This window comes from Coniosporium apollinis (assembly GCF_000281105.1).
Source record: "Coniosporium apollinis CBS 100218 chromosome Unknown supercont1.8, whole genome shotgun sequence".
Lineage (NCBI taxonomy): Eukaryota > Fungi > Ascomycota > Dothideomycetes > Coniosporium > Coniosporium apollinis.
Window position 1 is genome coordinate 158,810 of NW_006913270.1, and position 21,813 is coordinate 180,622.

The 21,813-nt window shown below is 57.2% G+C and overlaps 7 protein-coding genes across 7 annotated transcripts; 5 read left to right on the forward strand and 2 right to left on the reverse strand.

The window, feature by feature from the left end:
• Positions 1-73: 73 nt before the first annotated feature.
• On the reverse strand, positions 74-2,953 carry W97_02192 (uncharacterized protein; the record flags this gene model as incomplete). The annotated part of the gene is made up of 1 exon (XM_007780093.1): positions 74-2,953. One exon carries the CDS (start codon positions 2,951-2,953, stop codon positions 74-76), a length of 2,880 nt encoding a protein of 959 aa, XP_007778283.1.
• Positions 2,954-3,335: 382 nt separating this feature from the next.
• W97_02193 (uncharacterized protein) lies at positions 3,336-4,560 on the forward strand (the record flags this gene model as incomplete). The annotated part of the gene is made up of 2 exons (XM_007780094.1): positions 3,336-3,467; positions 3,535-4,560. 2 exons carry the CDS (start codon positions 3,336-3,338, stop codon positions 4,558-4,560), a joined length of 1,158 nt encoding a protein of 385 aa, XP_007778284.1.
• Positions 4,561-5,213: 653 nt separating this feature from the next.
• W97_02194 (uncharacterized protein) lies at positions 5,214-7,113 on the forward strand (the record flags this gene model as incomplete). The annotated part of the gene is made up of 4 exons (XM_007780095.1): positions 5,214-5,247; positions 5,295-5,686; positions 5,915-6,392; positions 6,509-7,113. 4 exons carry the CDS (start codon positions 5,214-5,216, stop codon positions 7,111-7,113), a joined length of 1,509 nt encoding a protein of 502 aa, XP_007778285.1.
• A 1,464-nt stretch (positions 7,114-8,577) lies between these two features.
• On the reverse strand, positions 8,578-10,589 carry W97_02195 (uncharacterized protein; the record flags this gene model as incomplete). The annotated part of the gene is made up of 4 exons (XM_007780096.1): positions 8,578-9,507; positions 9,561-10,267; positions 10,324-10,381; positions 10,434-10,589. The coding sequence occupies 4 exons, from the start codon at positions 10,587-10,589 to the stop codon at positions 8,578-8,580; spliced, it is 1,851 nt and encodes a 616-aa protein (XP_007778286.1).
• A 1,310-nt stretch (positions 10,590-11,899) lies between these two features.
• On the forward strand, positions 11,900-13,833 carry W97_02196 (uncharacterized protein; the record flags this gene model as incomplete). Its single annotated transcript, XM_007780097.1, has 3 exons — positions 11,900-12,003; positions 12,089-12,415; positions 12,468-13,833. The coding sequence occupies 3 exons, from the start codon at positions 11,900-11,902 to the stop codon at positions 13,831-13,833; spliced, it is 1,797 nt and encodes a 598-aa protein (XP_007778287.1).
• Positions 13,834-14,363: 530 nt separating this feature from the next.
• On the forward strand, positions 14,364-15,586 carry W97_02197 (uncharacterized protein; the record flags this gene model as incomplete). The annotated part of the gene is made up of 3 exons (XM_007780098.1): positions 14,364-14,466; positions 14,539-15,296; positions 15,353-15,586. 3 exons carry the CDS (start codon positions 14,364-14,366, stop codon positions 15,584-15,586), a joined length of 1,095 nt encoding a protein of 364 aa, XP_007778288.1.
• A 649-nt stretch (positions 15,587-16,235) lies between these two features.
• On the forward strand, positions 16,236-18,124 carry W97_02198 (uncharacterized protein; the record flags this gene model as incomplete). Its single annotated transcript, XM_007780099.1, has 2 exons — positions 16,236-16,650; positions 16,788-18,124. The coding sequence occupies 2 exons, from the start codon at positions 16,236-16,238 to the stop codon at positions 18,122-18,124; spliced, it is 1,752 nt and encodes a 583-aa protein (XP_007778289.1).
• Between the last annotated feature and the right edge of the window lie 3,689 nt (positions 18,125-21,813).

The following is a 21,813-nucleotide window of genomic DNA, read 5'->3' on the forward strand; positions in this document are numbered from 1 at the left end:
CTCCAACAACAGCATTGACGCCACAACACGCCAAAACATGCGAACAAAAACCTCCTTCAGCGGAACCGTGCGCTCACAACCCCTCCCCCGTCCTTACGTCCCCCTCAACTCGTTTCTCCCGATCAATCACCAACCCCCTCGGAGTGCGGCCCTCCACATCCGCAAGCAAACTCCCCTTCACAAACTGACTCTCCTCCCGCACATCCAGCATCGGCCCCCTCGCATTCGCCCCACTCATCACCCCATGCCCCCTCGCCGCATCCCCCTGGCTAGGCCCCGCGAGCGCCAACAGGCCCTGGCCCGTAAACGCATCGGCGCTGTTCTCCGGCACATTCTCGTGGTTATTCGCCGCGAGGCTCTGCAACCTCGTGCCTCCAGGACCACGGAGGCTGCGCGTGCGGTCCACCACGGCACCGAACCCCGCGCCCTGACCCTGCGCACCGGCGCCCGTGGTGGGCCGCGCCCGCCAGTCCAGACTCGGCGGAATCGTGATCGCGAACTCGGGCGATGTCGCGCTGTCGATCAGCCCGCCTGGGCCGAGCTGCTCGGGCTTGAAGCCCTTGCCGCGCTTCGAGAACTGCGGCGGCTCGACGTACTGCGGTGTCAGATCGACCAGCGGCTTGGGCTTCTCGCGGCGCGCGCCGGAGGTCGTGCGGGCTAGGTCGCTGGAGTCGCGGTCGCGGCCCCGGGTGGAGCGCACGGAGGTCATGCGCGTGGGGCGGGTGTCGTCGGTTGAGGCGCGGGGGATGTATGCGGCGCTTGTGCCTGTGGGGTTGGCGGAGGGGGCGACGCTGATGTTGAGCAACGAAGGCCCCTCGGTGAAGGGGCTGCTGGCGTTTTTCGCGGCGAGGGCGTCGCGGTCTCGTTGAACCTTTTGGCGCTGCGAGTAGGTGCGGCCGAGGAGGCCGGAGGGGGCGAAGGCGGACTCCTCGGGGCCGGAGTGGTGGCTGCTTTGGATGGAGTTGAGGCGGTTGCTGGTGTTGGAGTTTTTAGAGACGTGGGTGGGGTAGGAGACTGGGGGCGGGTGTTTTGAACGTGTGGACGGCTTGCGGGCAGGTAGTGTTGTGGGGTCATCGTGCCCACTTGAGCTGTTTCGCCGGTCGCCGGTGGGTTGCTGGCTGAATTGGGATATATCCAGTAGAGGCTTGAATGAGCCGAGCTGGTAGTGGGAGTCCTGGGAAGTCGAGGTGCCTGGTCGAGCTCCACTGAAGGAGGTGGACCTCTCGCCGCTCGGAGGGACGTCGTGAGCGCCCGAGAGCTGTCGAACAGCAGCTGGTTCGCTAGCAGCTGGTCGTGCTTTCTTCTGGCCCTCGCCCATCACGTTAACTAGGTACCAGCTTCGCCAGCCTTGGACCGCCTTGTAGAAGGCAGTGCCGATTTGCCTGTCGCTAGTGCAGAAGAAGTGCACATAGCTAGTGGTCGTCATGAACATGCTTGATTTTTGCTGGCTTTTGATCGCGAAGCAGATTTTCTTCGGAGGCTTGATTTTCTTTGCTATCTGCCGCGGTGTCGGTGTGTATATATCGAAATCGGAGATGTGACAGATATTCGTACTGTCTTTTCCACTCTCATTCTTCGCTGCAAGCACCTGACCGTCCGAACGAAGTGTGATCCACCGCTTGTCCCACTTGCCGGGCCTCTGCGAGTAGTACACCGAACATGAGTACTCCGCTGGTTTCTCCTCCGAAACGTGCGATGCACTTAGATCCTTGTCGTTGCCGCCTGTTGCCGACTCTACCACCACGAGGCTGTTCTGCCTGTCGTCGTCCCAGGAGTTTAGGACGTCCCTGACATGCTCGTAATTTCGCAAGGGGCGCTGCACGCCCACTTTGCCGAAAGACTCGAGCAGCACCGACGCTCGGGGGTCAATGGGCTCGGAAAGACATGTTGATGCAGAGCGTATAAGATCTAGCGCAGTTGTTGTGGGTGTTACGGGAAGAAGGACCGAGGACCTGTTGCATTCGACCAAAACGCGTCGGTCTCCAGCATTGACAGCAGAGATTGGCGCGTCAATGCCCGGTGCCGCTCCACCAACACTAGGCTTGGCTGGCCTTGAAGGCGGACTGCTTTCGCCGGACATCGCGGTCTTGCCGTGTGTACCGCGCGATGGAGATGATTCTTCAGCATCCCGCCTCTTGAACAACTTGTTCAGCCCACAGTACCACTGCGGCTCCACGACTGCTGGTTCAGGGGCAGTGGCTATAATCTCACGAGGCGCCTGGCTCTGAGCAGCCTTTTGAAGCTCTTGCCTTTGCCGCTCCGCTTGGTCTGCAACTCGTTGCTGCTCCTCAACCCGCCGACGCCGCTCTTCACTCTGTCGTGCTCTTGCTTTGGCGGCGCGTTCCATCTCTTGATCGAGTCGCAAGCGCTCGGCCTTTTCCGACTCCTCCTGCTCGCGTTGACGTTGGGCGTCTTCTTGCTCTTGCTGCGCCTTCAGACGCGCCGACTCTTCGGCTTCGTGTTTTGCTTTCTTCTCTTCCTTGAGTTTGGCCTGAACGCACTTCTGACGCTCCCCTTCGCTGGCGATCAGCTCTCGCGCCTCGTCACGTGGTGTCTTTGGCGACGATTTTCTGTCGTTCTCTGTCTCAATTTGAGTTCTCTTCTGCGGGCGCGAGGCGGTGTCAGACAGGCCTGCATGCTGCTGTGCAGCATTGCTCTGCGCTCGAGCGCGCGCATCGTCACGGCTTGTTGGTGGCGGAGACTGTTGTGTGTTTACACGGCGTATGGCTGTGGATCCCGAAAGTGGAGGAGATGCAGCTGTAGTCGCTTGGCCTTTGCGATGGTATCTTGACATGCTCCTGCTAACGGGGCAATTTTGCGTACTTTCGATGGGCTCCTGATCCGTCGGCGCAGGCATTTCTGGCAATTGTTGCTGCTGCTGCGCTTTCCGCACGGAACGGTAACGCGAGAATCTGGGCTCGCCAGTGCCGGGTTGCTGCACCTCGGTTGCCATTGTTGCTGCTTACCTAGATAATTGTGGATCGCGGCGCAGAGCGCATGAAGAGACTCCACGATATGCAGGAACAGCGGTGGGAGGGAGATGGGCGCGCTGGAGGTGGGCGACACGACAGCGAAAACGGCGCGGACGGGAGAGGTTCGCGCGACACTTTAACACAATAAAGTTAGGGCTGATTTGCTTGATTTGTGCAAATTTCCCGTGCCCAGCGGTGCCGCAAGCCGTGCCGTAGTTTGGGCACTTGGCGCCGCTCTGCCCAGCCCCGTTTGACGCAGCCTCTCCCGTAAATGGGGCCCCCTTGGCCGCGAGGGCTGAGCCCTGACGAGGCAAGATTCGCGCCGACATCTATCCTCCAGCAGCAAGAATCCGTCTCGCAGCAATGCACCACAAGCTGCTGGCCCTGCTGGCGCTCTGTCTCACGACCTTCCTCTACTTTGGCGTTCCCTGGCGACATGCTCCGATTTCGTACTCGCTGCCTGCAGGCGTCACCGCCGCCAATGCGACCCTAGGAGTAGGATCCCTGATACGACGGGATATGGCCTCGTCTTCCCTGCGTCATTGCTAACAGCTGTGCGCAGTTTGGCGCTGTATTGGCAGTGTCGCGACCGCAGTCGCCCAGGCGAGAAGAGTTGCTCTTCGCTGCCAACCTCACCGGCGTTGAGATTACCATACCGCTTCAACCGAAATGGACGGACGCGGATGTCGCGCGCCTGAAGGCAGACCGAGGCTCTAAAATCACAAGAGGCTCGGCGCTGGCCTGGCTTGGCCATCTAAACGCCCTTAAGTGGTATGGAAATCTGAATACTGTGCTATTCCCGAACTTCCAAGAGGCTCGGCTGACACGCGTCCACCGATATAGGTTCCTTGAATCCGGCCTCGAGACCGCACTCATCCTAGAAGACGATGTGGACTGGGACATCCGCCTCCGCACCGTCGAAGTCCCTCTCGTCGCCAAAGCCTTCCGCAAGCTGCTTCACTCCGATGCCACCTACTGGGCCGACCTAAGCCAATGGGAGATGATACACCTCGGCCACTGCGGCGACATCTTTTCCGCCGATAAGTTCAAAGGCATGCCGCACGAGAGATTCGTCGACAACACGCTGCCGCCCCTCAAGCGCATGCACACCAAGACCCAGGCCTTCCTCCAGCGTCTCGGCTTCGGCGAGTACGAGCGGATGATACATCGTTCGAGCTGGCCTCTGTGCACTTTCGGCTACGCGGTCACACAAGCGTCAGCGCGGCGCATCTCCACTGAGCTGGCTGCACGCGAAACGGACGGCGGCAAGCAGGCCTTCGATGTTCGCACACTGGAGGCTTGCAGAGACCTGGGCTACAAGTGCTACAGTGCCAATCCGGAACTGTTCCACCATACCGAGGCGCCGTCTGAGATTGCCGAAGTCAATCAGGGGACTGACGAGCATGGGAGGCTGCAGGCTCAATCTACCGACGTCACTCCGAACATTGCGTGCGGTGCGAGGTCGAAACAGTTCTTTACCAACGACAAAGCTACGCTGGACTTCCTCAAGATGGAAGTGGGCGAGAAGGGCCATTGTTTGCTTGATGAGATGGAGCCTGATAGGAGCAAATGGCCATGGGTGATATGAACTAGCTTCTGCGTGCGTTGCAGTTTTGGATGGTGTCGGGGCGTTTTCAGGAGCTCAGCAGATACCTACGGACGCTTTCAGCGGCATTTTCTGGTCGAATGTTTTCTGTCACTCTTCTATCCAAGCATACGTTTCGATACTATCAATAAATACACCGCCTTGAACTTTTCTGTGCCAACCCTTTTCATTCACGTAGTTCTTCGGCGGTTCGGTTCACAACACATGAATTTCCGCACATCGCTGATAGTTTCCCGAAGCGGGCACAGCATGCTTCACAGCGTGCAATGCCCTGCTCACGTGTGTCTACTTGTTCACGCCGTACTGTCACTCGATATAACCAAAGATGTCCACGTACTCTCCATGATGTACCGAGTGTCGCTTATACTCGGCTTCAAGATTTCTCGAACATCACATGCTCCCTCACAATGCTATCCTACCTAGTTGCAATCACTCTATTCCTTCCAGCCTGACGAGCGCTCCGCTATAATCATTACCTACAGGATACCTGCTTGCTCATACAGATTTTCTCTCTAACGCTGTTCCTGCTCACCTGACGGCCATCGCGCTCTTGTTTCCTCCTCGGTGCCGTTTCGAGTCCAGCATCCTCGAAAAACTCACAGTCGAATCCCATAGAGCACTACACACTCGCAGCGATGTCAGCCACGCGAGTCCGTCGACCACCCATCAGTACGTCCCCCTTCCAACCCACCCTTAACCCACCTAACCCTTCCCAGGCCGCAAGCTCGCTCTCGTCATCCTCACCGCCCTTGCCCTCCTCGCCCTCCTCGCCCTCTCCCTCGGCCTCGGTCTGGGATTCGGCCTCAAGCCCGACCCTCCTCGCCACATCCCCCCGGACGAGCGCTACGGCGGCTCGCTTCCAAACACCTCTCTCGCGCTCTTGGGACACCCATATTTCGAGTCGCTGCTGTATGGCTATGTGCAGCATGAGAGTGGAGATGTGCTGGAGTTGGTGTACTCGGGTGGTGAGTGGTATGGTGGGAATAGCAACGTGACGGTGCTGCCGAGAGATGGGCTCAATTATAAGACTGCGGAGGGGGAGCCGAGATATGTGCCGGGGCCGCGGATGGGAACGGGGTTGGTGGGGGTGTGGTATGGTGATGATTTGGTAGGTTGTTTTGCATGTTCCCATCTCTCCTGTCAGTTGCTTCGTTCCGCCTATTGCAATTGCTTTTGTACGCGACGTCCCTATCTTTCCAGAGTCCTGCAGAACCATCTACGAGCGTCCCACAAGAAGCGTTTTTTGCACCGTCTTTCAGTCCTGCTCTATTGGCACCGCATTTCTCCACCCCCAGACTCATATCACCAACGCCAAACTAACCAACCGCGCCCCCAGCGCTCCCTCTTCTACATATCCAGCTCCTCCCATCTCCAAGAAATCTACACCGACGCCCCCTACAACTTTCAAGAAGCCTGGCGCTGGTACCCCCGCAACACCGGCGGCGTCTCCCTCTACGATCTCCAGCTCCTCGCCTCCCCTACCACCGCTCTCGCCGCCTGCTCCTACGCTATTGACAACAGCACCAGTGAGGTGCGCCTGTTCTATGGCGGTGATGATGGGCGCGTGCTCCAGGCTGGGCTGAGGAACGGGGGATGGGAGTATTTAGGGCCGATTCATGGCGGGCAAGCGATTAGGATGGGAGAGGTGGAGGTGGAGCCAACCGCGAAAGGAGGGTTGGCGTGTACGAGTGGGAATGATTTCGCTGGACTTATTCTTTATCATTACGGTGTTGCTGGAAAGGCGGATGAGGCGGAGGGAGGGACGTACTTCATGCAGTCGGTTTACAGTGCCGAGACTGGGGAGTGGAAGACAGGTAAGTCTCCTTCCCCCACCACTTATCCTTCAATCCCCCCTCACCTGTTCGGCCTCCTCCATCCTCTAACCCAGCCTCCAGAGAAGCTACACGCACTAATCCGCCCACGCATGCAGCTCTCGCCTCCGAAATGCCAGCCCCAGCATCTGACACGAACCTCTCCCTCCCGCTCGCCGCCATCTCCGGCACCCTCGCCTCAGCCGCAAACACCACAGCCGACACCATTGTCTACGCGCTCCCCGCTCAAGCGAACGACACCGCGACCGCCGATCCCTCCGCCGCCGCAGTCGTCGAACCATCCTTCTACTTCCGCGACCTCACCCGCGGCGTTGGCGACGTCGGTGCTAGCAACAGCAACAGCAACAGCCGCCGTGCTATTTCCCCAGCCGCGGCCATCCTCATCGCCGCACTACAGGAGATCAGGAATAGCTCCGCGCCGACCAACACGGCCTCGGTGTCCTCGGCATCCGCTGCGTCTGCGCTGTCTCCTGGCCTCCTGACCCGCGGCTCACCGCTCCACCAAGCCTTCCTACCAGGAACGGGGCTGGCGGCCGCGTGGGTGTCCGACGAGGGCGGTGGGGGCAGGGAATTACTCGTGCTGTTCCGCAACGGGAGTGCGATTCTCAGCCAGACTGTTGGTGGTGGTGGCGGGGGGAGGGTGGAGAGGGTGCCTGTTATGAGGGCCGGGGTTGAGGAGAGGGGGTTGGGTGATTTTCCATAGGACGATGGGTAAGTCGTACTGTTGCTTGGCTGGGGAAGGGAGGGTTGGCGATTAGGTGCGTGGAGTTGAGGCTTTGGGACATTGCTTCTCTACCAGTCTAGTTCTATCAATGATGATCTTTGATGGCTTAAATGTGCTCGTGTCGTGTCTCTCCAACTCTGTCGTCAATCTCAGCCTACCCTACTTTCCATGTTTCCCTGAGCTCGCTTACCCGATATGAAGCTTGAGCATATGCCCTCTCCCTCCAGAAGCTTAGGCTAAGAAAAGGCTGCCGCCTTCACCCCCTGTGGGGTCCATGGCAGGTCGTGATGACCAATGTCCCACGTGTAGTCCATTCGAAGACGGAGTGACGAGTCACAGTTCCAGCAGCCGGCGCCAAGAGCTGAGTAGGATTAGAGTATTGGAGGACTCAACGAGGGATGAGGAATCGGAGATGGGCGATGTAACAAGGTTGGAGGCTTGTGAGGCTGTGCTGAGGTGAGTGGGGATGAGGCTTGCGGATCGTAGACACGTGGAAAGAAGACATAGGGATCCAAAGGAACATCTCGCGATTTTCTGTGGTCCGCTCCCTTATCACAGGCAGGGTAGGTTCAGCAGCCTCGTTGCAAGAGATGAGGCATACACACACACACGCAGTATGGAAGATACGTGAAATATTGTACTAACAGCTATGATCTCGCTTTCTACATATCCGCGCTTCCAATTTTCGATATCTCGCAATTTGTAACGAAATGGGAATGTACGTCAATACCAACAAAAAAGGAAACTGAAAACACAAGATAGCATACCAGACCACTACCAACGGAAGCACCGTTTCCCGCCCCTAGACAACAGCAAAACCGCTCCGATTCGACATTCGAAAGCCCCAGTATCTGCAAGCAAATCCACCCACCCCCTGAACCTAACAACCTTACAACCTGACGCCCCCTCCAGGTTCTTTTCCACCGAACCGCCGCTAACGCTATGCTCCGAATGATTTTGTGTATGAAACAAGAAACAAATGAAGGAAAAGAAAGGAGATGCAGCATACAAACCGTGAACACAGCTGCAAAGGTGACTAGGGACCGAAAGAGAAAGGAACGGAGCTCCGAGACGAAGGAAAGAGAAGACCGAGGACGCAGGCCGGGACCCAATCTGTGACCCCTCACACCCGTCGAGAACTTTTCCTTTGGCTCTGCGCAAATCAACCAGCATGAAGTCAAGAACTCCCCAAATTCCAATCTCCACAGTCTAGTAGCCCGGCCGGCCCGACGCACAAGTGCTCCCCTGCCGTTGCCACCCTCCATTGTTTGATACCCGATCTTTGCGAAGAAGAATCCCCTCCGTCCGTAATGTCAATGAAAAGAAGTGAATGGTCCGATTCCCAGCACCGTTGCTGCCGTCCACAGCGAGACGTTCCTGGATTGTGTTCGAGATATTGACCGGAAATATGCGTAGGAACGCCACCTTCAGATGTATTTACGTCTAAGCCGGAGACTTGCTAGACGAATTCCCAACATTGCGCCTGGAATCATCTCCCATCGACAGGCCGCCCAGCCCGGTCGAGAGGAAAGAGAACGGATCAGAGTGACCATCCGAGAAGCCGCCATTTGCATAGCCAGCGCCGGCAGAAGGGGGTTGCCCAGCAGACGAGAACGCAGCCTCAGCGGCACGGCTGTCGAAGCCGGTGGAGTGCATACCACCACTGCTGCCATACGGCGCACCCATCGGAGGATACGGGCTCGGCGCACCAAGAGCGGACGGCATACCGAAGCTAGCAGGCGGACCACCGTACTGGTGGCTCGGGAAGCCGGCACCAGAGCCGAAACCTCCTGCACCGAAAGGAGCCGGACCAGGCGTGCCGCCCATCGAAGGGGGACCCATACCGAAGCTGGACGGCGTATCCATTGGAGACGGGAAGGAGTCGGCGACAACGGCAGCGCCTGCACGGCTGGCGCCACAGCGGAGGCAGCTGACGTTCTTGGCGAAGTTGTGGTAGCCGCAGCCGTCGGCGCCGCACTTCCAGTCGCCGGCGCGGAAGGGGACGACGCCGTTGCCGTGCCCACCGCGCATGTGGCCCATGCCATGGCCGCCGTGGCCACCATGCCCGCCATGACCCATGTGGTGGCCAGGCATCATTCCTGGGGGGCCGTAGCCGTAGGGTGGGTAGCCCATCTCGGGGCCGGGCCCGCCACCCATTGCTGGGTACGAACAGCGGAAACAGGCGGTGCGGCGCTGGAAGTTCGAGAAGCCGCAGGATGGGCAGGTCCAGTCGCCTGGCCGAGGTCGGTTCTTGCTTGGCGGGAACGGCGTAAGGATCTCGGCGGCACGGTCGAGAACGCGGCTCGAGGATGGAGAGACCTCAATGGCCTTCTCGTTGAGGGCGCGACCGTTCATGCAAAGAGATTCTGCAGCCTACATGATAGGGTTAGTTCTTTTTCTGATACTCAATACAATGTTCAGTATACCTCTTCATGGGAGGAGAATACGGCGAAGCCGGAACCAGTCGGCTTGTGTTGGTCTGGAGTGCGGAGGGTCCAGAAAGCGATGGGCCTTCCACCGAATTGAGTGAACCAACTCTCCAGCTCGGACTGCGTAGTATCATGAGGAAGACCACTCATGTGAAGAACCTTGCTCCGCTCCGACAAAAAGGCCCGGACGTCTGCGCGGGCGTCCATTGGGCGGGTGAGGACGTCTGGGTGTTCGTGCGGTGGCTGAGACTTGCGAATGAGACCACGTAATACTCGAGCAAGTGTGACGGCCTCTTCCATAGCCCGCCTCGGCGAGGCAGGTGCGAGAGCTTGCAGGTGGAACGGAAGATTATGCTTGATAGGTGCCGAGGACTGTACGGGTTCGACTTCAAGGGCGGCGCAGATGTTGGACAGGGCACTGGAGCCGAAAGGCAGCGACTCCGGATGATGTGCCTGCCAGCGCTGGTACTCAGTTCGGAGGTCGAATGTCCGCGAGTGTTGAAGGTACGGTGGAAGAACGACTGCCTTGTCCCTGGCTTCACGGGGAAGCTGAACGCGAAGGTCCCAGGAGTCAAGTGTAACGAACGCAAATTCGAGGTTGTTTGGGAGAAGGTGATCCTGAGCAAACTGGTCGAAAAGATTGATAGCGTCGCGGAAGGAGCCGGCGTTGCGGACGTGCTCCCAGGTCAAGGTGGTCAAGCTGGCTATTAATAGCGTCAGCTAGAGTGAAGTGAGGTGAAGGGTCGAGATGGAATCTTACTGCAGAGCGGGGTGATGGGTGTGTTGATCGGTTTCACGAGAACGCTCTGCCGGTGAAGCTGAGAATTTCGTTAGCCTCTCCACCGGTCCACTGCAAGCAGAGAGAATCACCTCCTCGCAGGATTTAGCATCCAGCAAGATCCAGCCAAGCTCAATAACCTCGGCGGAGTCCTTCGTTACATAGACGCCATGCTCATCACAGGTGGTCGCAACGTGGATGACCACGTAGCGGTCCAGATTGCCTCCCTGAGGTTGATTGGTAGCCATTTTCGGGAACTTTGCTGGGCGTTTGGATGCTGGACAATGATTCGAGCTCTGAGAACAAACGTAGGATCCCGAGACAGCTTGCCAGATGGCCGTTTGATGACGGGGAGCGGTGGAAAGGAGTAGCGGTAGACAAAGTCTCAGATGATGGAAATGCCAATAACGAGTTTCTAACGGAGGCAATGACCCGGAAAAGATACCTCCAACTCCTGTCCTAGCAATGGATGACTCCGGGACCAGCAAAGGGAGAAGTTGAAGAGGGTTCGGGCGGAGGACGGAGAGGTTGTGTGATGGATCCCAGCACGACTTCGGGACTTCAGATGCAAATTCGCGTCTCGTTCTGGCCGGTAAACTAAACTAGCCGCTAAGCGTCAAAGTGACGGCTAGCATGAGCGTCACGGAGCTGGGGTCTGTCGCGCTAAGGCATCTGGCAGCTTCAACATCAGATGGAGCACCTGCAGCTTGATAAGGGGCTTCTAAGCTTGTCCCTGTTGTTTTGAGGCCTTGACAGCTACGACTGAAGCTTGCCCAGTTCCACCAAGCTCTCTTTTGGACCTCTGAGGCGAACGTGCATCCGAGATGTCGCTTCCTCACGTTGAACCCCGCCGTCCAGCGGCTTCGGCTTGAGGGATTCTGGGCTGAAACAGATGGCACGCTTCCCATTCGCGTGGCTGCCATCCCCTCCAGCGGTCTTTCTTGGTAGAGTACAACACCCTCGTACCACGTTCCACCTGAACAGACAGCGGCCTTAGCACCGCAGCGAACAATGGCCTTGATCGCAGCGGTCAGTGGTCGGAGAGAATGGGCATTGTCAGCTCAGGAGCCCACAGCGTGGCACGACCTTGCGACTTGGGTCTTATCAGAGGTGTCACTTCTTCATCTGTCACAGTGCGTGCCGCGTCTAGAGGACGGGGCCGATTTTAACTATGGGACTGCAATTAGAGTTTTCCTAAGAGCTTGCTCAGGCCAGACGGTTCAAGATCTGTAGCCAAAGTCCAACCCAGTCCAGCTGCTCCTTGGTCCATCAAACAACCGGCTTCGTGTGCTGTCCGCGAAACGGGTACTACGGTGTTACGAGTCATCGTGGCTCGAAAGCCGGGACTTCACTGCGTTTGCCATTGCTTGGCCGTGAAGAGTCGAATCGATAAGATGTACAATTTACTTCTGCGTCATCAGCGTGATCACTTCCACAGTCGATTGACAGTAGAGCAACACGTCAAAGGTTCAATCATTAACTCGTAGAAAAGAAAAACGGCAGCCGGACGTGCCTCTCAAGGGCCTCTCTCGGCCCTGATCAACCTCCAGGCCTGTCAATGAGAGCTAAACAAGGGTCCCTGGCCACAGCGCCTAACCCCATCCGTCGGCGTATCTTACCCACCCCGCGGCAGCGCGACGACCGCGACAGTGGCACCTCAGGGTCAGTCTAGAAGTGGGCGCGGAGAGCATCCGCCAGGCACTGTCTGCATTCTCCATGACATATTGTTATTCTGATTATTCCTTAGAGGCAAGCGCGGCATCATGGGCTTTCTGAAGCACCTTCGCTCGAAATCCAAACTCAAAGACAAGGAGAAGAGGGCTATCAACGACTCTCCGGCTGCGCAGTACTCATATCCAGTACCGACGCGCCCGCGAGCCGACTTCACGAAACGGCTTCCAGATAATGTCTTGAGGATCATTTTCGGCTTTGTGTGCCCTCACTCGACCGACGAGAGCTATGAGCCCAGCGAGCGGTCTATGATCGGCGACGGGTGCATGCTCTGCGACTTGCGCGACCTCGCCAATTGCACCCGAGTCCAACGAAGGTGGTTCTCAGTCGGTGCCCGTGTGCTGTGAGCGCTGGTATCCGCCAACAACTTTGGACAGTTTGCTGATCAGTGGTAGCTACACAAGCGTCCGCATTGACGCCGTCCATTATTGCGAGCTGGAAGAGATACTCGCCGAAACCCGACGGCGCAAATCTCGCCATGGCGAGCCCATTGATGTGCCCGGTCTGCGATTACAGCTCCTTGAAAGAACGCTCAGAGAGAACCATTATCTTGGTCCGGCGGTGCAACTCCTGAAGCTACCTTACATGACCCGCGAAACGCATAAAGCTACACTCGCCCGAACTGTTTCCTGTCTCCCCAACCTACGATACGTCGATCTGCCTGATGGCTTCTTCAGTGGTGATCCTGCAACACATACTTTAAGGCAGGAGCTGCAGGCGCGGTGTCCAGACATACGCAAGATGAAATATGAAGCGGGTTCAGAACAAACGCTTGAGATGTTGCTGCAGAGGTACTGGCAGAATCTGGAGACTCTGGAGCTCACGCGGCTGCGTATAGAACCCAACTTGCTCCGGCGCATCATTGACAGCCTCCCGAACCTCATCGAGCTGAGGCTGGCGGAGCTTCCGTGGCTGGGCGACGATATCTTCCAAGTCACGCCTATCCTTCCCAACTTTCCGCCCTTACGGAAGCTGGCGCTGAAGCAGACACCGCAACTGACAGCCGATGGCTTGACGAACTACCTCAACCACGAAGAAATTCGGGAAAGCCTCACCTCACTGACCTTGGAGAACACGGGTGTCACTGTCCCCGGCCTCCGTTCCGTCATGTGGGCAGCCTCAAGCCTCCAACACCTGACCATCATCGAATCCGTCACTCAGTCTCTCCCACTGGACCCGCTCCCTCCATTCCAATCAATCTCTCTCCAAACCATGCATTACGAAATAACCTCTGCTGCCGAGCCCTTCAGCGCCCTCCAACAACCCTCCGATTCTTACTACACCTACCTGACACAATCTCTCCTCTCGCACTCCCTTCCCGCTCTCCGCCACCTCTACGTCCGTGACCTCGACTTCGCCGAAAACCTCCTTCTCGCCCCGCCCTCTGCGCCCTTCGCAGGAGGTGGCCCATCGGGCCCACCCCGCGGCTTCAGTCAGCCCCTCGAAGTCTACGCTAAAGGGCCCAACGACGAACAGGACTGGATCTTCACCGAGATCATGCCGCCTAACGTGCCTGGGCACCGAGGCAGCATGAGCGGTGGCAGGCCACTGAGCCTGTACAGTGCTAGTCAGGGCCTGGGGTCGCAGTGGGGCGGCGAGGCGAGGAAGAGCATCGTTGTGGGGAACGGGTTTGGTGGGTTCTTGGCTGTGCCGAGTGAAGAGCCGCAGAGGCCGAGGAGCAGTGGAGGCCAGAGCCAGAGCTGGTATAGGGGCAGTGGGGAGCATCAGAGGAGGGGGAGTAGGGCGGATTTGTGGCGTTGACGGACTAGTGGCACTTTCAACATACTCACAAGGGCGTAGAGACGGGATGACGGTGAGTGCTTCTTAGAGGGCAATTCATGTCTTCCATGAACAGCCCAGCGCTGGTCGCTGGGCCAGGCGTTGGTGGTGGCTGGATGTTGGATTGGTTGGATGAGGAGCGGTACTACTTTAGATACCCTTTGATAGCTTTCTATCATTTCTTTGGGTAGATGCCATCTCATATGCTAGAAGTCTTATCCCTTATTGGGTTTGAATTTACCATGCCCTTGAACAGGATTTGCCTGATACTTGGAAAGCAAGTAGGTTAGTCTCCATCAACTTCGCTATGTGCTCTTTTCACAAGAATACGCACATCAGCGGCGCGCTTACTGCATCGAGAGCGCAAAGACTCCTCAATCGTAGACGACGAGATAAAAAAGGATGCGGAGGTCGCGGGGAGAGAATCGGCGCATCCCGGTCAGGGCACGCCAAGCATCTCATAACATTTCTCGGCGGCATTTCTGCCAGCTCCATCTTCCACCACCTCAGCAATGAGTATACCATCCCATTGCTCACGGGCGGCCGCCCGGACCTGCATACGGAATGCCGAATTCGTTGCAGCACCTAGGCGCGCGTTCACCTCGAGCGCTCGCCGTCAGAAGCATGGCAAGCACCCGCACCCTATCCTTTCCCTATGATAGACAATTAACACCACCATCCCCCCAGGCGGCCTCCCCACCTTCATCGAAACCCTCAACACCGAACTCAACTCTGTCCTCTCCACAATACGCACCAAGATCTTCCTCCCCGCGCACCTCAACCGCGAGCAACTCGACCTAATCTACAAGCCCGTCTACATCCCCCGGCTTTCCAGCCCGACCGAGCCCGTCTACGCCTCCATCGGCGGCGAAGACATCCCCCTCGAGCACCTCAACCGCGTGCGCGACCTCCCGCGCACCTGGCCAATCTTCAACGCCGCGCTCTCCGCCGCGCAATCAAAGCAGGACTGGGCGAACATCGTGACCATGCTGGAGGGCTTCAAGTCGTCGAAGCGGAAGCTCAAGAGCGCGTGGTTGCAGAAGTTCGTGCGGCGGGCCAACATGGCGGGCCGGCAGGCGGTGGTGCTGCAGGCGCTGCAGCGGGTTGAGCATACGGGGCTGAGTCTGGGGGATCAGGGGGTGCTGGAGACGGTGCTGGCGGGGATCGTGGATCTGGCTGTGGTGCATAAATGGGGGCAAGAGCATACGAAGAAGGCGCTGAGTTATGCGGAGCAGGTAGCTGCGTGGATGGAGCAGCCGGAGCATTGTGGACGGGCGTGGGTCGGAAAGTCGGATCCGAGGGCGAGCGCGGCGGTTATTGGGGTCCTGGTTGAGCTGTCGGCGGTGCTGGCGACGAGGTTTGAGGACAGGTTTGATGATGATGGGAAGGTTAGGATGTATACGGAGAGGTTGCTTGCGGCTATAGAGCACCAGGGCGGCGCTGAGGTGAGTGCATGGTCCACTATTGCTTATGGGCTCGATGGCTGACGACTTCACTGCAGAAGGCTATACCGCCGGCACCAGAGAATGTGAAGGAGGCACCTGGGTACATGCGGAAATGGATACCTGTGTGGCACGGCTTGAAGCTTGTCCCTGATATCACAGGCCACAATACCCAAGAAATCGTTCGCCTGCTCGAGCAGAGAATCGACGCCGCAGCGGACGTTGTAAGGACTCAGAGACCTGAAGGGGAGAACAACGGTGCTATCAAGTTCTGGAACGAGCTTCGACAGTAGGAGTACAAGTGTATATTCTGCATGTATATCACGTGCGTATCGTACTAAGGATCGGCATATGGGCGCTGTGCACACTCCGATGTTAGGGCGTGGTTCTCATTCTGACCGAACCGTTGTTGGATCGCCGGCAAGGACGTCCTCGGTATCAGAAGATGGGGGCGCAGAGCGGCGCATCGTGACTTTCACATGACAGCCACATGACAGCCACATGATCTGGCAGGCCGTCCTGTGTCAATGGCAGCAGAGTTTATCAACCTCTTGCCAGCCGGGAAGAAGCGCATCGAATTGGTACCTGACATGTGCACCCTTCCCGGTCAGACAAGGAGAAAGCGTGCAGCATCTGTACCGGCGCAAAGAGACTGTTAGGTGACTTGGAGGTTCTTTTTCTGCTGGTCGAAGCGCTTGGCTTTTTTGCATGTGACGATGAATGCTCCTCTTCAACCGCCCCGTGTCTCGCTCTTGCTTCCGAAGCCAGAAGCCTCCCTTCCCGCCCTGCGAATGCCTTCAAGAGCGAAAAGCGATCGCAGAAGAAGCCTCTTAAGCCAGCGCAGTTGACAGTAGCGTGCGACCTGCGAGAGCTGCTGCACAATCCGTCTCCAATTCTCCGTGCTCCTCGACGTCACCCGAGGATCGGCTTCGCTGGATCGCGATGTCGCTCCAGCAGGAGCGCCCGCCAGCCTACTCCCACGACCCCGAATCGCTTCAGCTGCCCTCGGTGCCGCAGCTGGCGCCTCCACGAGGCAATGCGACACAGTCTATACACCTACCGGACCTCAGATCGTTAGGACTACCTGAGTCCACCGCCCATGCACCCAACCACAGCTACAATGGCCCGACGCTACACTCGACCGTCGACTGGCGCAACTCACCTGCCTTACACCACAATGACTTTCCGCGCGTGCCGTCAGCAGTACCACGGTCATCAACGGAGATGGACATCAGCAGTCCGAGAGAGAGCATAATGAGCATGGACGAGCTGGGCAACAGGGCGCCGAGCGTGGTGTCGATAGAAGACCCGGATGTGCGCATTGCTGCGGAAGCACTCTCAGGACTTGGGAATCCAGGTACGCAATGGCGCTGTCGTTATACACGTTTACGGCCAGTGGAGGTCCCGCTGCTACTCGCCGTCCGGCTTGCTTTGCACCGACTTCCACGCGACTCCTACGTCGCATTGGCCGAACAGACGCTTACCACACCACAGAATTCGTCCGCTCTCCTTCCAACCGCAGCGTAACCCTGCCCTCGCAATCGTCGCCCACCAGCCACACCCGCCACGCATCAATGTCCCACATCCAAGAGCCCGAGCCCCTCCTCCAGCTCCTCACAACCTCCCACCCCTGGCTCGGCGGCACAATCAACGGCTCCCTCTCCGCCTACGAAACAACCAAATCCTACACCCCGCGCTTCGTCCAAGCCAGCGCGACCTACCTGGAGCGGAACATCGGCTCCCCCGTTGCCAACACCGTCGGGGCCGTCGGGCGACGCACAGGTGTCGAAGGGGGACTACGGCGGTATCTCGGAGACGTGGGCCGCCGGCCCAGTGACTTGGAACGCGGTGACGCGGATGAAGACCGACACAAACGACGGCGCGTCGCACGGTCTCCGGACGCGCAGGATGATATGGCCATGGACATCGAGCGCGGTCCCCTGATTCCGCTGTCGCGCCCACGCACCTCCTCGCGCGACTCAACCACCGAGTCGCTCCCCGCATACGACGACAACCGGTCTCCGCAGTACGAGGAGCGCAGCCCACGGCCTGAGGAAGAGGATTCGCAGGAGCAAGAACACGCCCAGACCCGCCGTCCTGCCCACTGGTCCACGCAGCTCATGATGACGACGTCAGGCCTCGGCGTCGCGATGAGCGATACCAGTCTCAAGAGCCTGAAATACTGCCTCGGGATCCTGCGGCGCGCGACGAACCATCTGGGGAGCGTGATGAGGGCGCTGGGGCTCGTGCTTGAGGACTACGAGCGCGCGTGTGCGGCTTCTTCAAACGGGCAGCAAAGGCAGCAGCAGCCCACTACAGCCGACGGCGCTGAGGCAGAACCCCGACCCGCCCCCGAAGACGAAGCAGCCCGCCTCGCAGCCCGCATCCAAGCCCTCAGCACCGACATCCTGAACACGCTCAAAACAGTCGTGAATACCGTGTCCCGCTACACCGGCGGCGCGCTCCCAACCAACGCAGCAAACTTCGTGCGGTCCCAGCTGCTGTCCGTGCCAGAGCGCTGGCGCCTCGCAAGCCAGCATAGCCGGGAGAGCGCCGCGGCGGGCTCGAGCGAGACGGTGAGGAGAACGAACCGCATGCTCGCGTTTGCGAAGGAGGGGCTGGATATGATGGCGCAGGTTAGTCTTACGGTTGAGGGCACAATTGGGAGCGCGGAGGCGTGGTTGGAGAGGATTGGGGCGAGCGGTGGGGCTGGTGGGCCCGATCAAGGGGCCGAAAAGGGAGGTGAGAGGACGGCGGCAGAGGAGCAGGGAGATGGACGGGGGAGGGAGGTCGTGATGGTTGATGTTAAGGCTGAGAAGGTGGGGCTGTGAGTGGGCCCTCTTTTCGGGCTTGCTGGGAGGGAAGGAGGGAGTGGTACCGCGAGCGACGGGGCGGTTGTTCGATCATGGTGTATATGCCCATCTTCTATTTTTTCCGGGAAGCGGCAAGGTGCTTTATTGGATTTGGGAAGCGCTTCATATACACGATCTTTTTGACACTCTTCTCTAGGGGTGGAATTTGATCGCGACGGCTGGGATATGTTTGGATGTGGCCTCAGATTCTTTTTTATCTGCGGAACAGGAAAAGGAGTATGTCAATAGGGCTATTGTTCAACTTCGATCTCCATGCTGTCAATGCGTTTTATTACTTGCTTCTTTCTTGTCCGTCCTCTCTTCCCGGAGCTCTCTTCATTGGCTCAGAGTCAGTCCTCGCAACGTGGGCAATGCGGATGTAGAGAGAATTGTTCTGCTGTGTAAGCTGTGCCATGTCTCCGCAGTGCGCTTGCTTTTTTGAGGACACATGATCTAAACCAATACATATCCCTATCTCAAATCGAATCCCGGACGCTTCCACTCTGCCCTCTTCTCATCCACTCCCGGAGTCTTGCAGAACTCTTCCTGCTGATTTCATAACTTGGGGAGGCTACCGGATTACTAGTCGAGCATTTCCATCGCACTCATCTTCAGGGGAAAGGCGGAAAGTACGCTACTCTTGTCAGTGATCATGCGCCGGCTTTCAAAGCCCGACCAGGCCGATCGAAGCCGAACTATGCCTAGCTCTCGAGAAATTACGAACATGCGGTCTGGCTTTCACAACTGCAACAATCACAGCTTGTCCACGGAAGAGTGGAAGTAACACACCCACGAATGACACGACTACGAGTAACGCAGTTACGAGCAACACAATCACGGGCCATACCGTTACAAACAACAGAAGTATGGGCAGCATAAGTACGAGCATCACTGCTACAAGCAACGCTAGAATTAGCATAGCTGCTTTACGCGTAACTACTAGCAACAGCACGATTGGATACAATAACAACCAAACACACCACGGACTACACATCGAACAACCTGAGCAAGAAAGTTTGAACACAAGTGGCTGTCAGTATACAGTGAGCTGTTCTCCCCAAAGCCTCATTAGCCCTTGTATCGACGAGGCACGTCAGAACCCCACGTCACTTAGTCTCCAGTCCAATTGACCGCATGGCTCTTCGGACTCAGCGCTCAGAGGGTTGACACCGGCGCCCTTCGTTTACCTTGCAATTTCGACAGGTCCTGTCCCGCTATCAAGCACGGGGCAGTTAGAAGACCAACCCAAAGTCATTGGAAAAATACACACTACATTCGTGCAAGCAACCAAGACCAGAAGAGATATTATGGAGGGCTGGAGAAAGCACATGACCTTGAGTTGATCCTCTACAGAGGAAATAATCCTCAGTCAACAAGATGGAGAGACGCGAGTGGAGTCGGAGTACCACGCTGGGTTCAAAGCCACTCATATGTTACCGTTCTTACACTCGACGAGTGCCTTTCACCTCAGGCACAGCAGCAGTCTAAGGTCGACGTGTTCATCCGTCCGGTGATCCGATGTCACACACTACCTGCGCGACGCGTCCGAAGAATGGTCGAAACGAACCAACCCTATCGGATTCCCTGTCTTCGTCGTCTGCGCACCATCCCTCAAAAGTATGGGACAGTCCAACGGAAATCTCGAGCCGTGGTTGACACCCGAGGACTAAACGCGATATCCGTTAGTGATAGCTACCCAGTACCTCTCTAAGCCAGTCTCATCTCGGCCTTAAAGGGTTGCTCCTTTATCTCCACGGTGGAGGCGGCTATCTCGCTCAAGGTGTGTAATTGTCTGTATTTACCAACAAGGGTACAAGACTGACCGCACCAACACTAATATAGACCCTACCCGTGAGCTTCTTCTGCCAATGGATGGTGGCTGAACAAGACCAATGGAAGTTCGCAATTAACAGCCACCGAGGCCAACAGATCCTCAAGGTCGCTCTCATGGGGTATTGTAACTCAGTACAGTACGTACAGAGAAGCCTAGACAACATGCTTCGACCCTTACGGACCTCGGTTAAAGCATACATCGACGATGTGGACTGTTTCTCAAAGACATTGGACGACCACGTCCGACACCTTGACGCGCTCACATCAGACCATTCTAACTCGCATACATCGGAATTGACTACGCTTGAATTGCCTAGAGTAATGGACAGCAGAACAGCAGCAAAGATTGAAGCAGTCCCAATCCAAATGGATGACATCATTCCAACCCTCACCGCAACCTTCCTGGAAATTCCCATCGAACTGCGTCTCATCATCTACCACTTCGTGTTCGCCGGCATTGTCCGCCGTGTGCCGGGATTCGGCGTCTCTAGTAATGTTGTTTGCAGGATGTATTACATACGTCTTCCGCGGCATTGGAAGGCGGCTGCTCCGGGCGTGCCGACAAGCAGCAGCAACTACCAAGCAAGTGTTTCGCCGTGGGGAATCTGAGTGTTCAATACTTCGCCGACCCTGGAAAAATTCTCGCGCAAGGTATCCAATCCATCGTTCATCTAATATCCTGCTACCTAGTTCGATAGGTTTTAGGTGTACAAGAACATCAGAAGCGCGCCAGAGCGTTTCTTTCTGGATCGACTGGGCGTGGACGCGGAGTGTTTCTTTACTAACAAGGCAACGCATGATGATAGGTAACGAAGTCTCGTACATGTAGACCATCAATTGCAGGATCGCGCTTGTATGTGGACATCTCGATTGGTTGGACGAGAAGCGATGAGGGGGGACAACGAGGACGAGAGACACGCCCCCCAATTCACCTACGTTCCGCAACCTAGCGCCTCAAACCCCAACACCGGCCGGTGTGGAAGAAGAGATTGGTGAGGCCCCTAAGCGGACCCTACAGCCGTATTAGCTTTACACCAATTGTCGCCAGGCCGGCTCGCCTCGACCTTCTAGCAAATAAGCGCTAGACAAATCTGCTTAACCTTGCAGGGTGGGAGTTTGCTATTGTGGTCGGCATAGCACAACGAGTTATGCAACCGGCAAACGTGGCGCCTACCTATGTTGTCGTTGCTCGAGCTAACAATGAAGGAGACGTCCGCTTCCGAGTTCGACGAGTCAACCTTGATGGAGGCGACGAGGCGAGGACATACAGCCTCTCTGAACACGGCATCACGCACGGCAAGATCCTGCAGCAAGGACGACTGGTGGGCCGCCTCCGAGGTGCCAGCACCGAACAAATCGGGTAGTTTCTCAGGGGCCTTAAGAGTAGTGGAGGAATTGCGATAGCCGAAGACAAGCCACTGCCCCACGACAGCACCCTCGCCAAAATACTTTCGACGAGGATCGAGAACGGCGTGCCGAGAATAGTACGCAAGGACCCCGTACACATGCCTGTATCTTCCGCTGTTACATACACCACTTGTATCCCGCCGCCGTCTAAGAGGCGAAGAGATAGCGAGGAGATACCAGACTCGGAGACCGGGCCCGTTACAGCCAGATACCAAAACCAATTCGGTCCGCTCCGAACAGCAGAAGACGAGTGGCCTATAAGAGGCTTATCAAAGGCGCGCCGCTTCCCCACCTTGGACTCGCTAAATTCTCATTTATAGGTCAACGACAACGACGCAGTGAGCTTCGATCATTGTGGTTCGTCGCACCCTATGAATTATTTCATCGGGTCTGTGTATGCTATAGCCTGGAAGAGTAGCAATGATCCA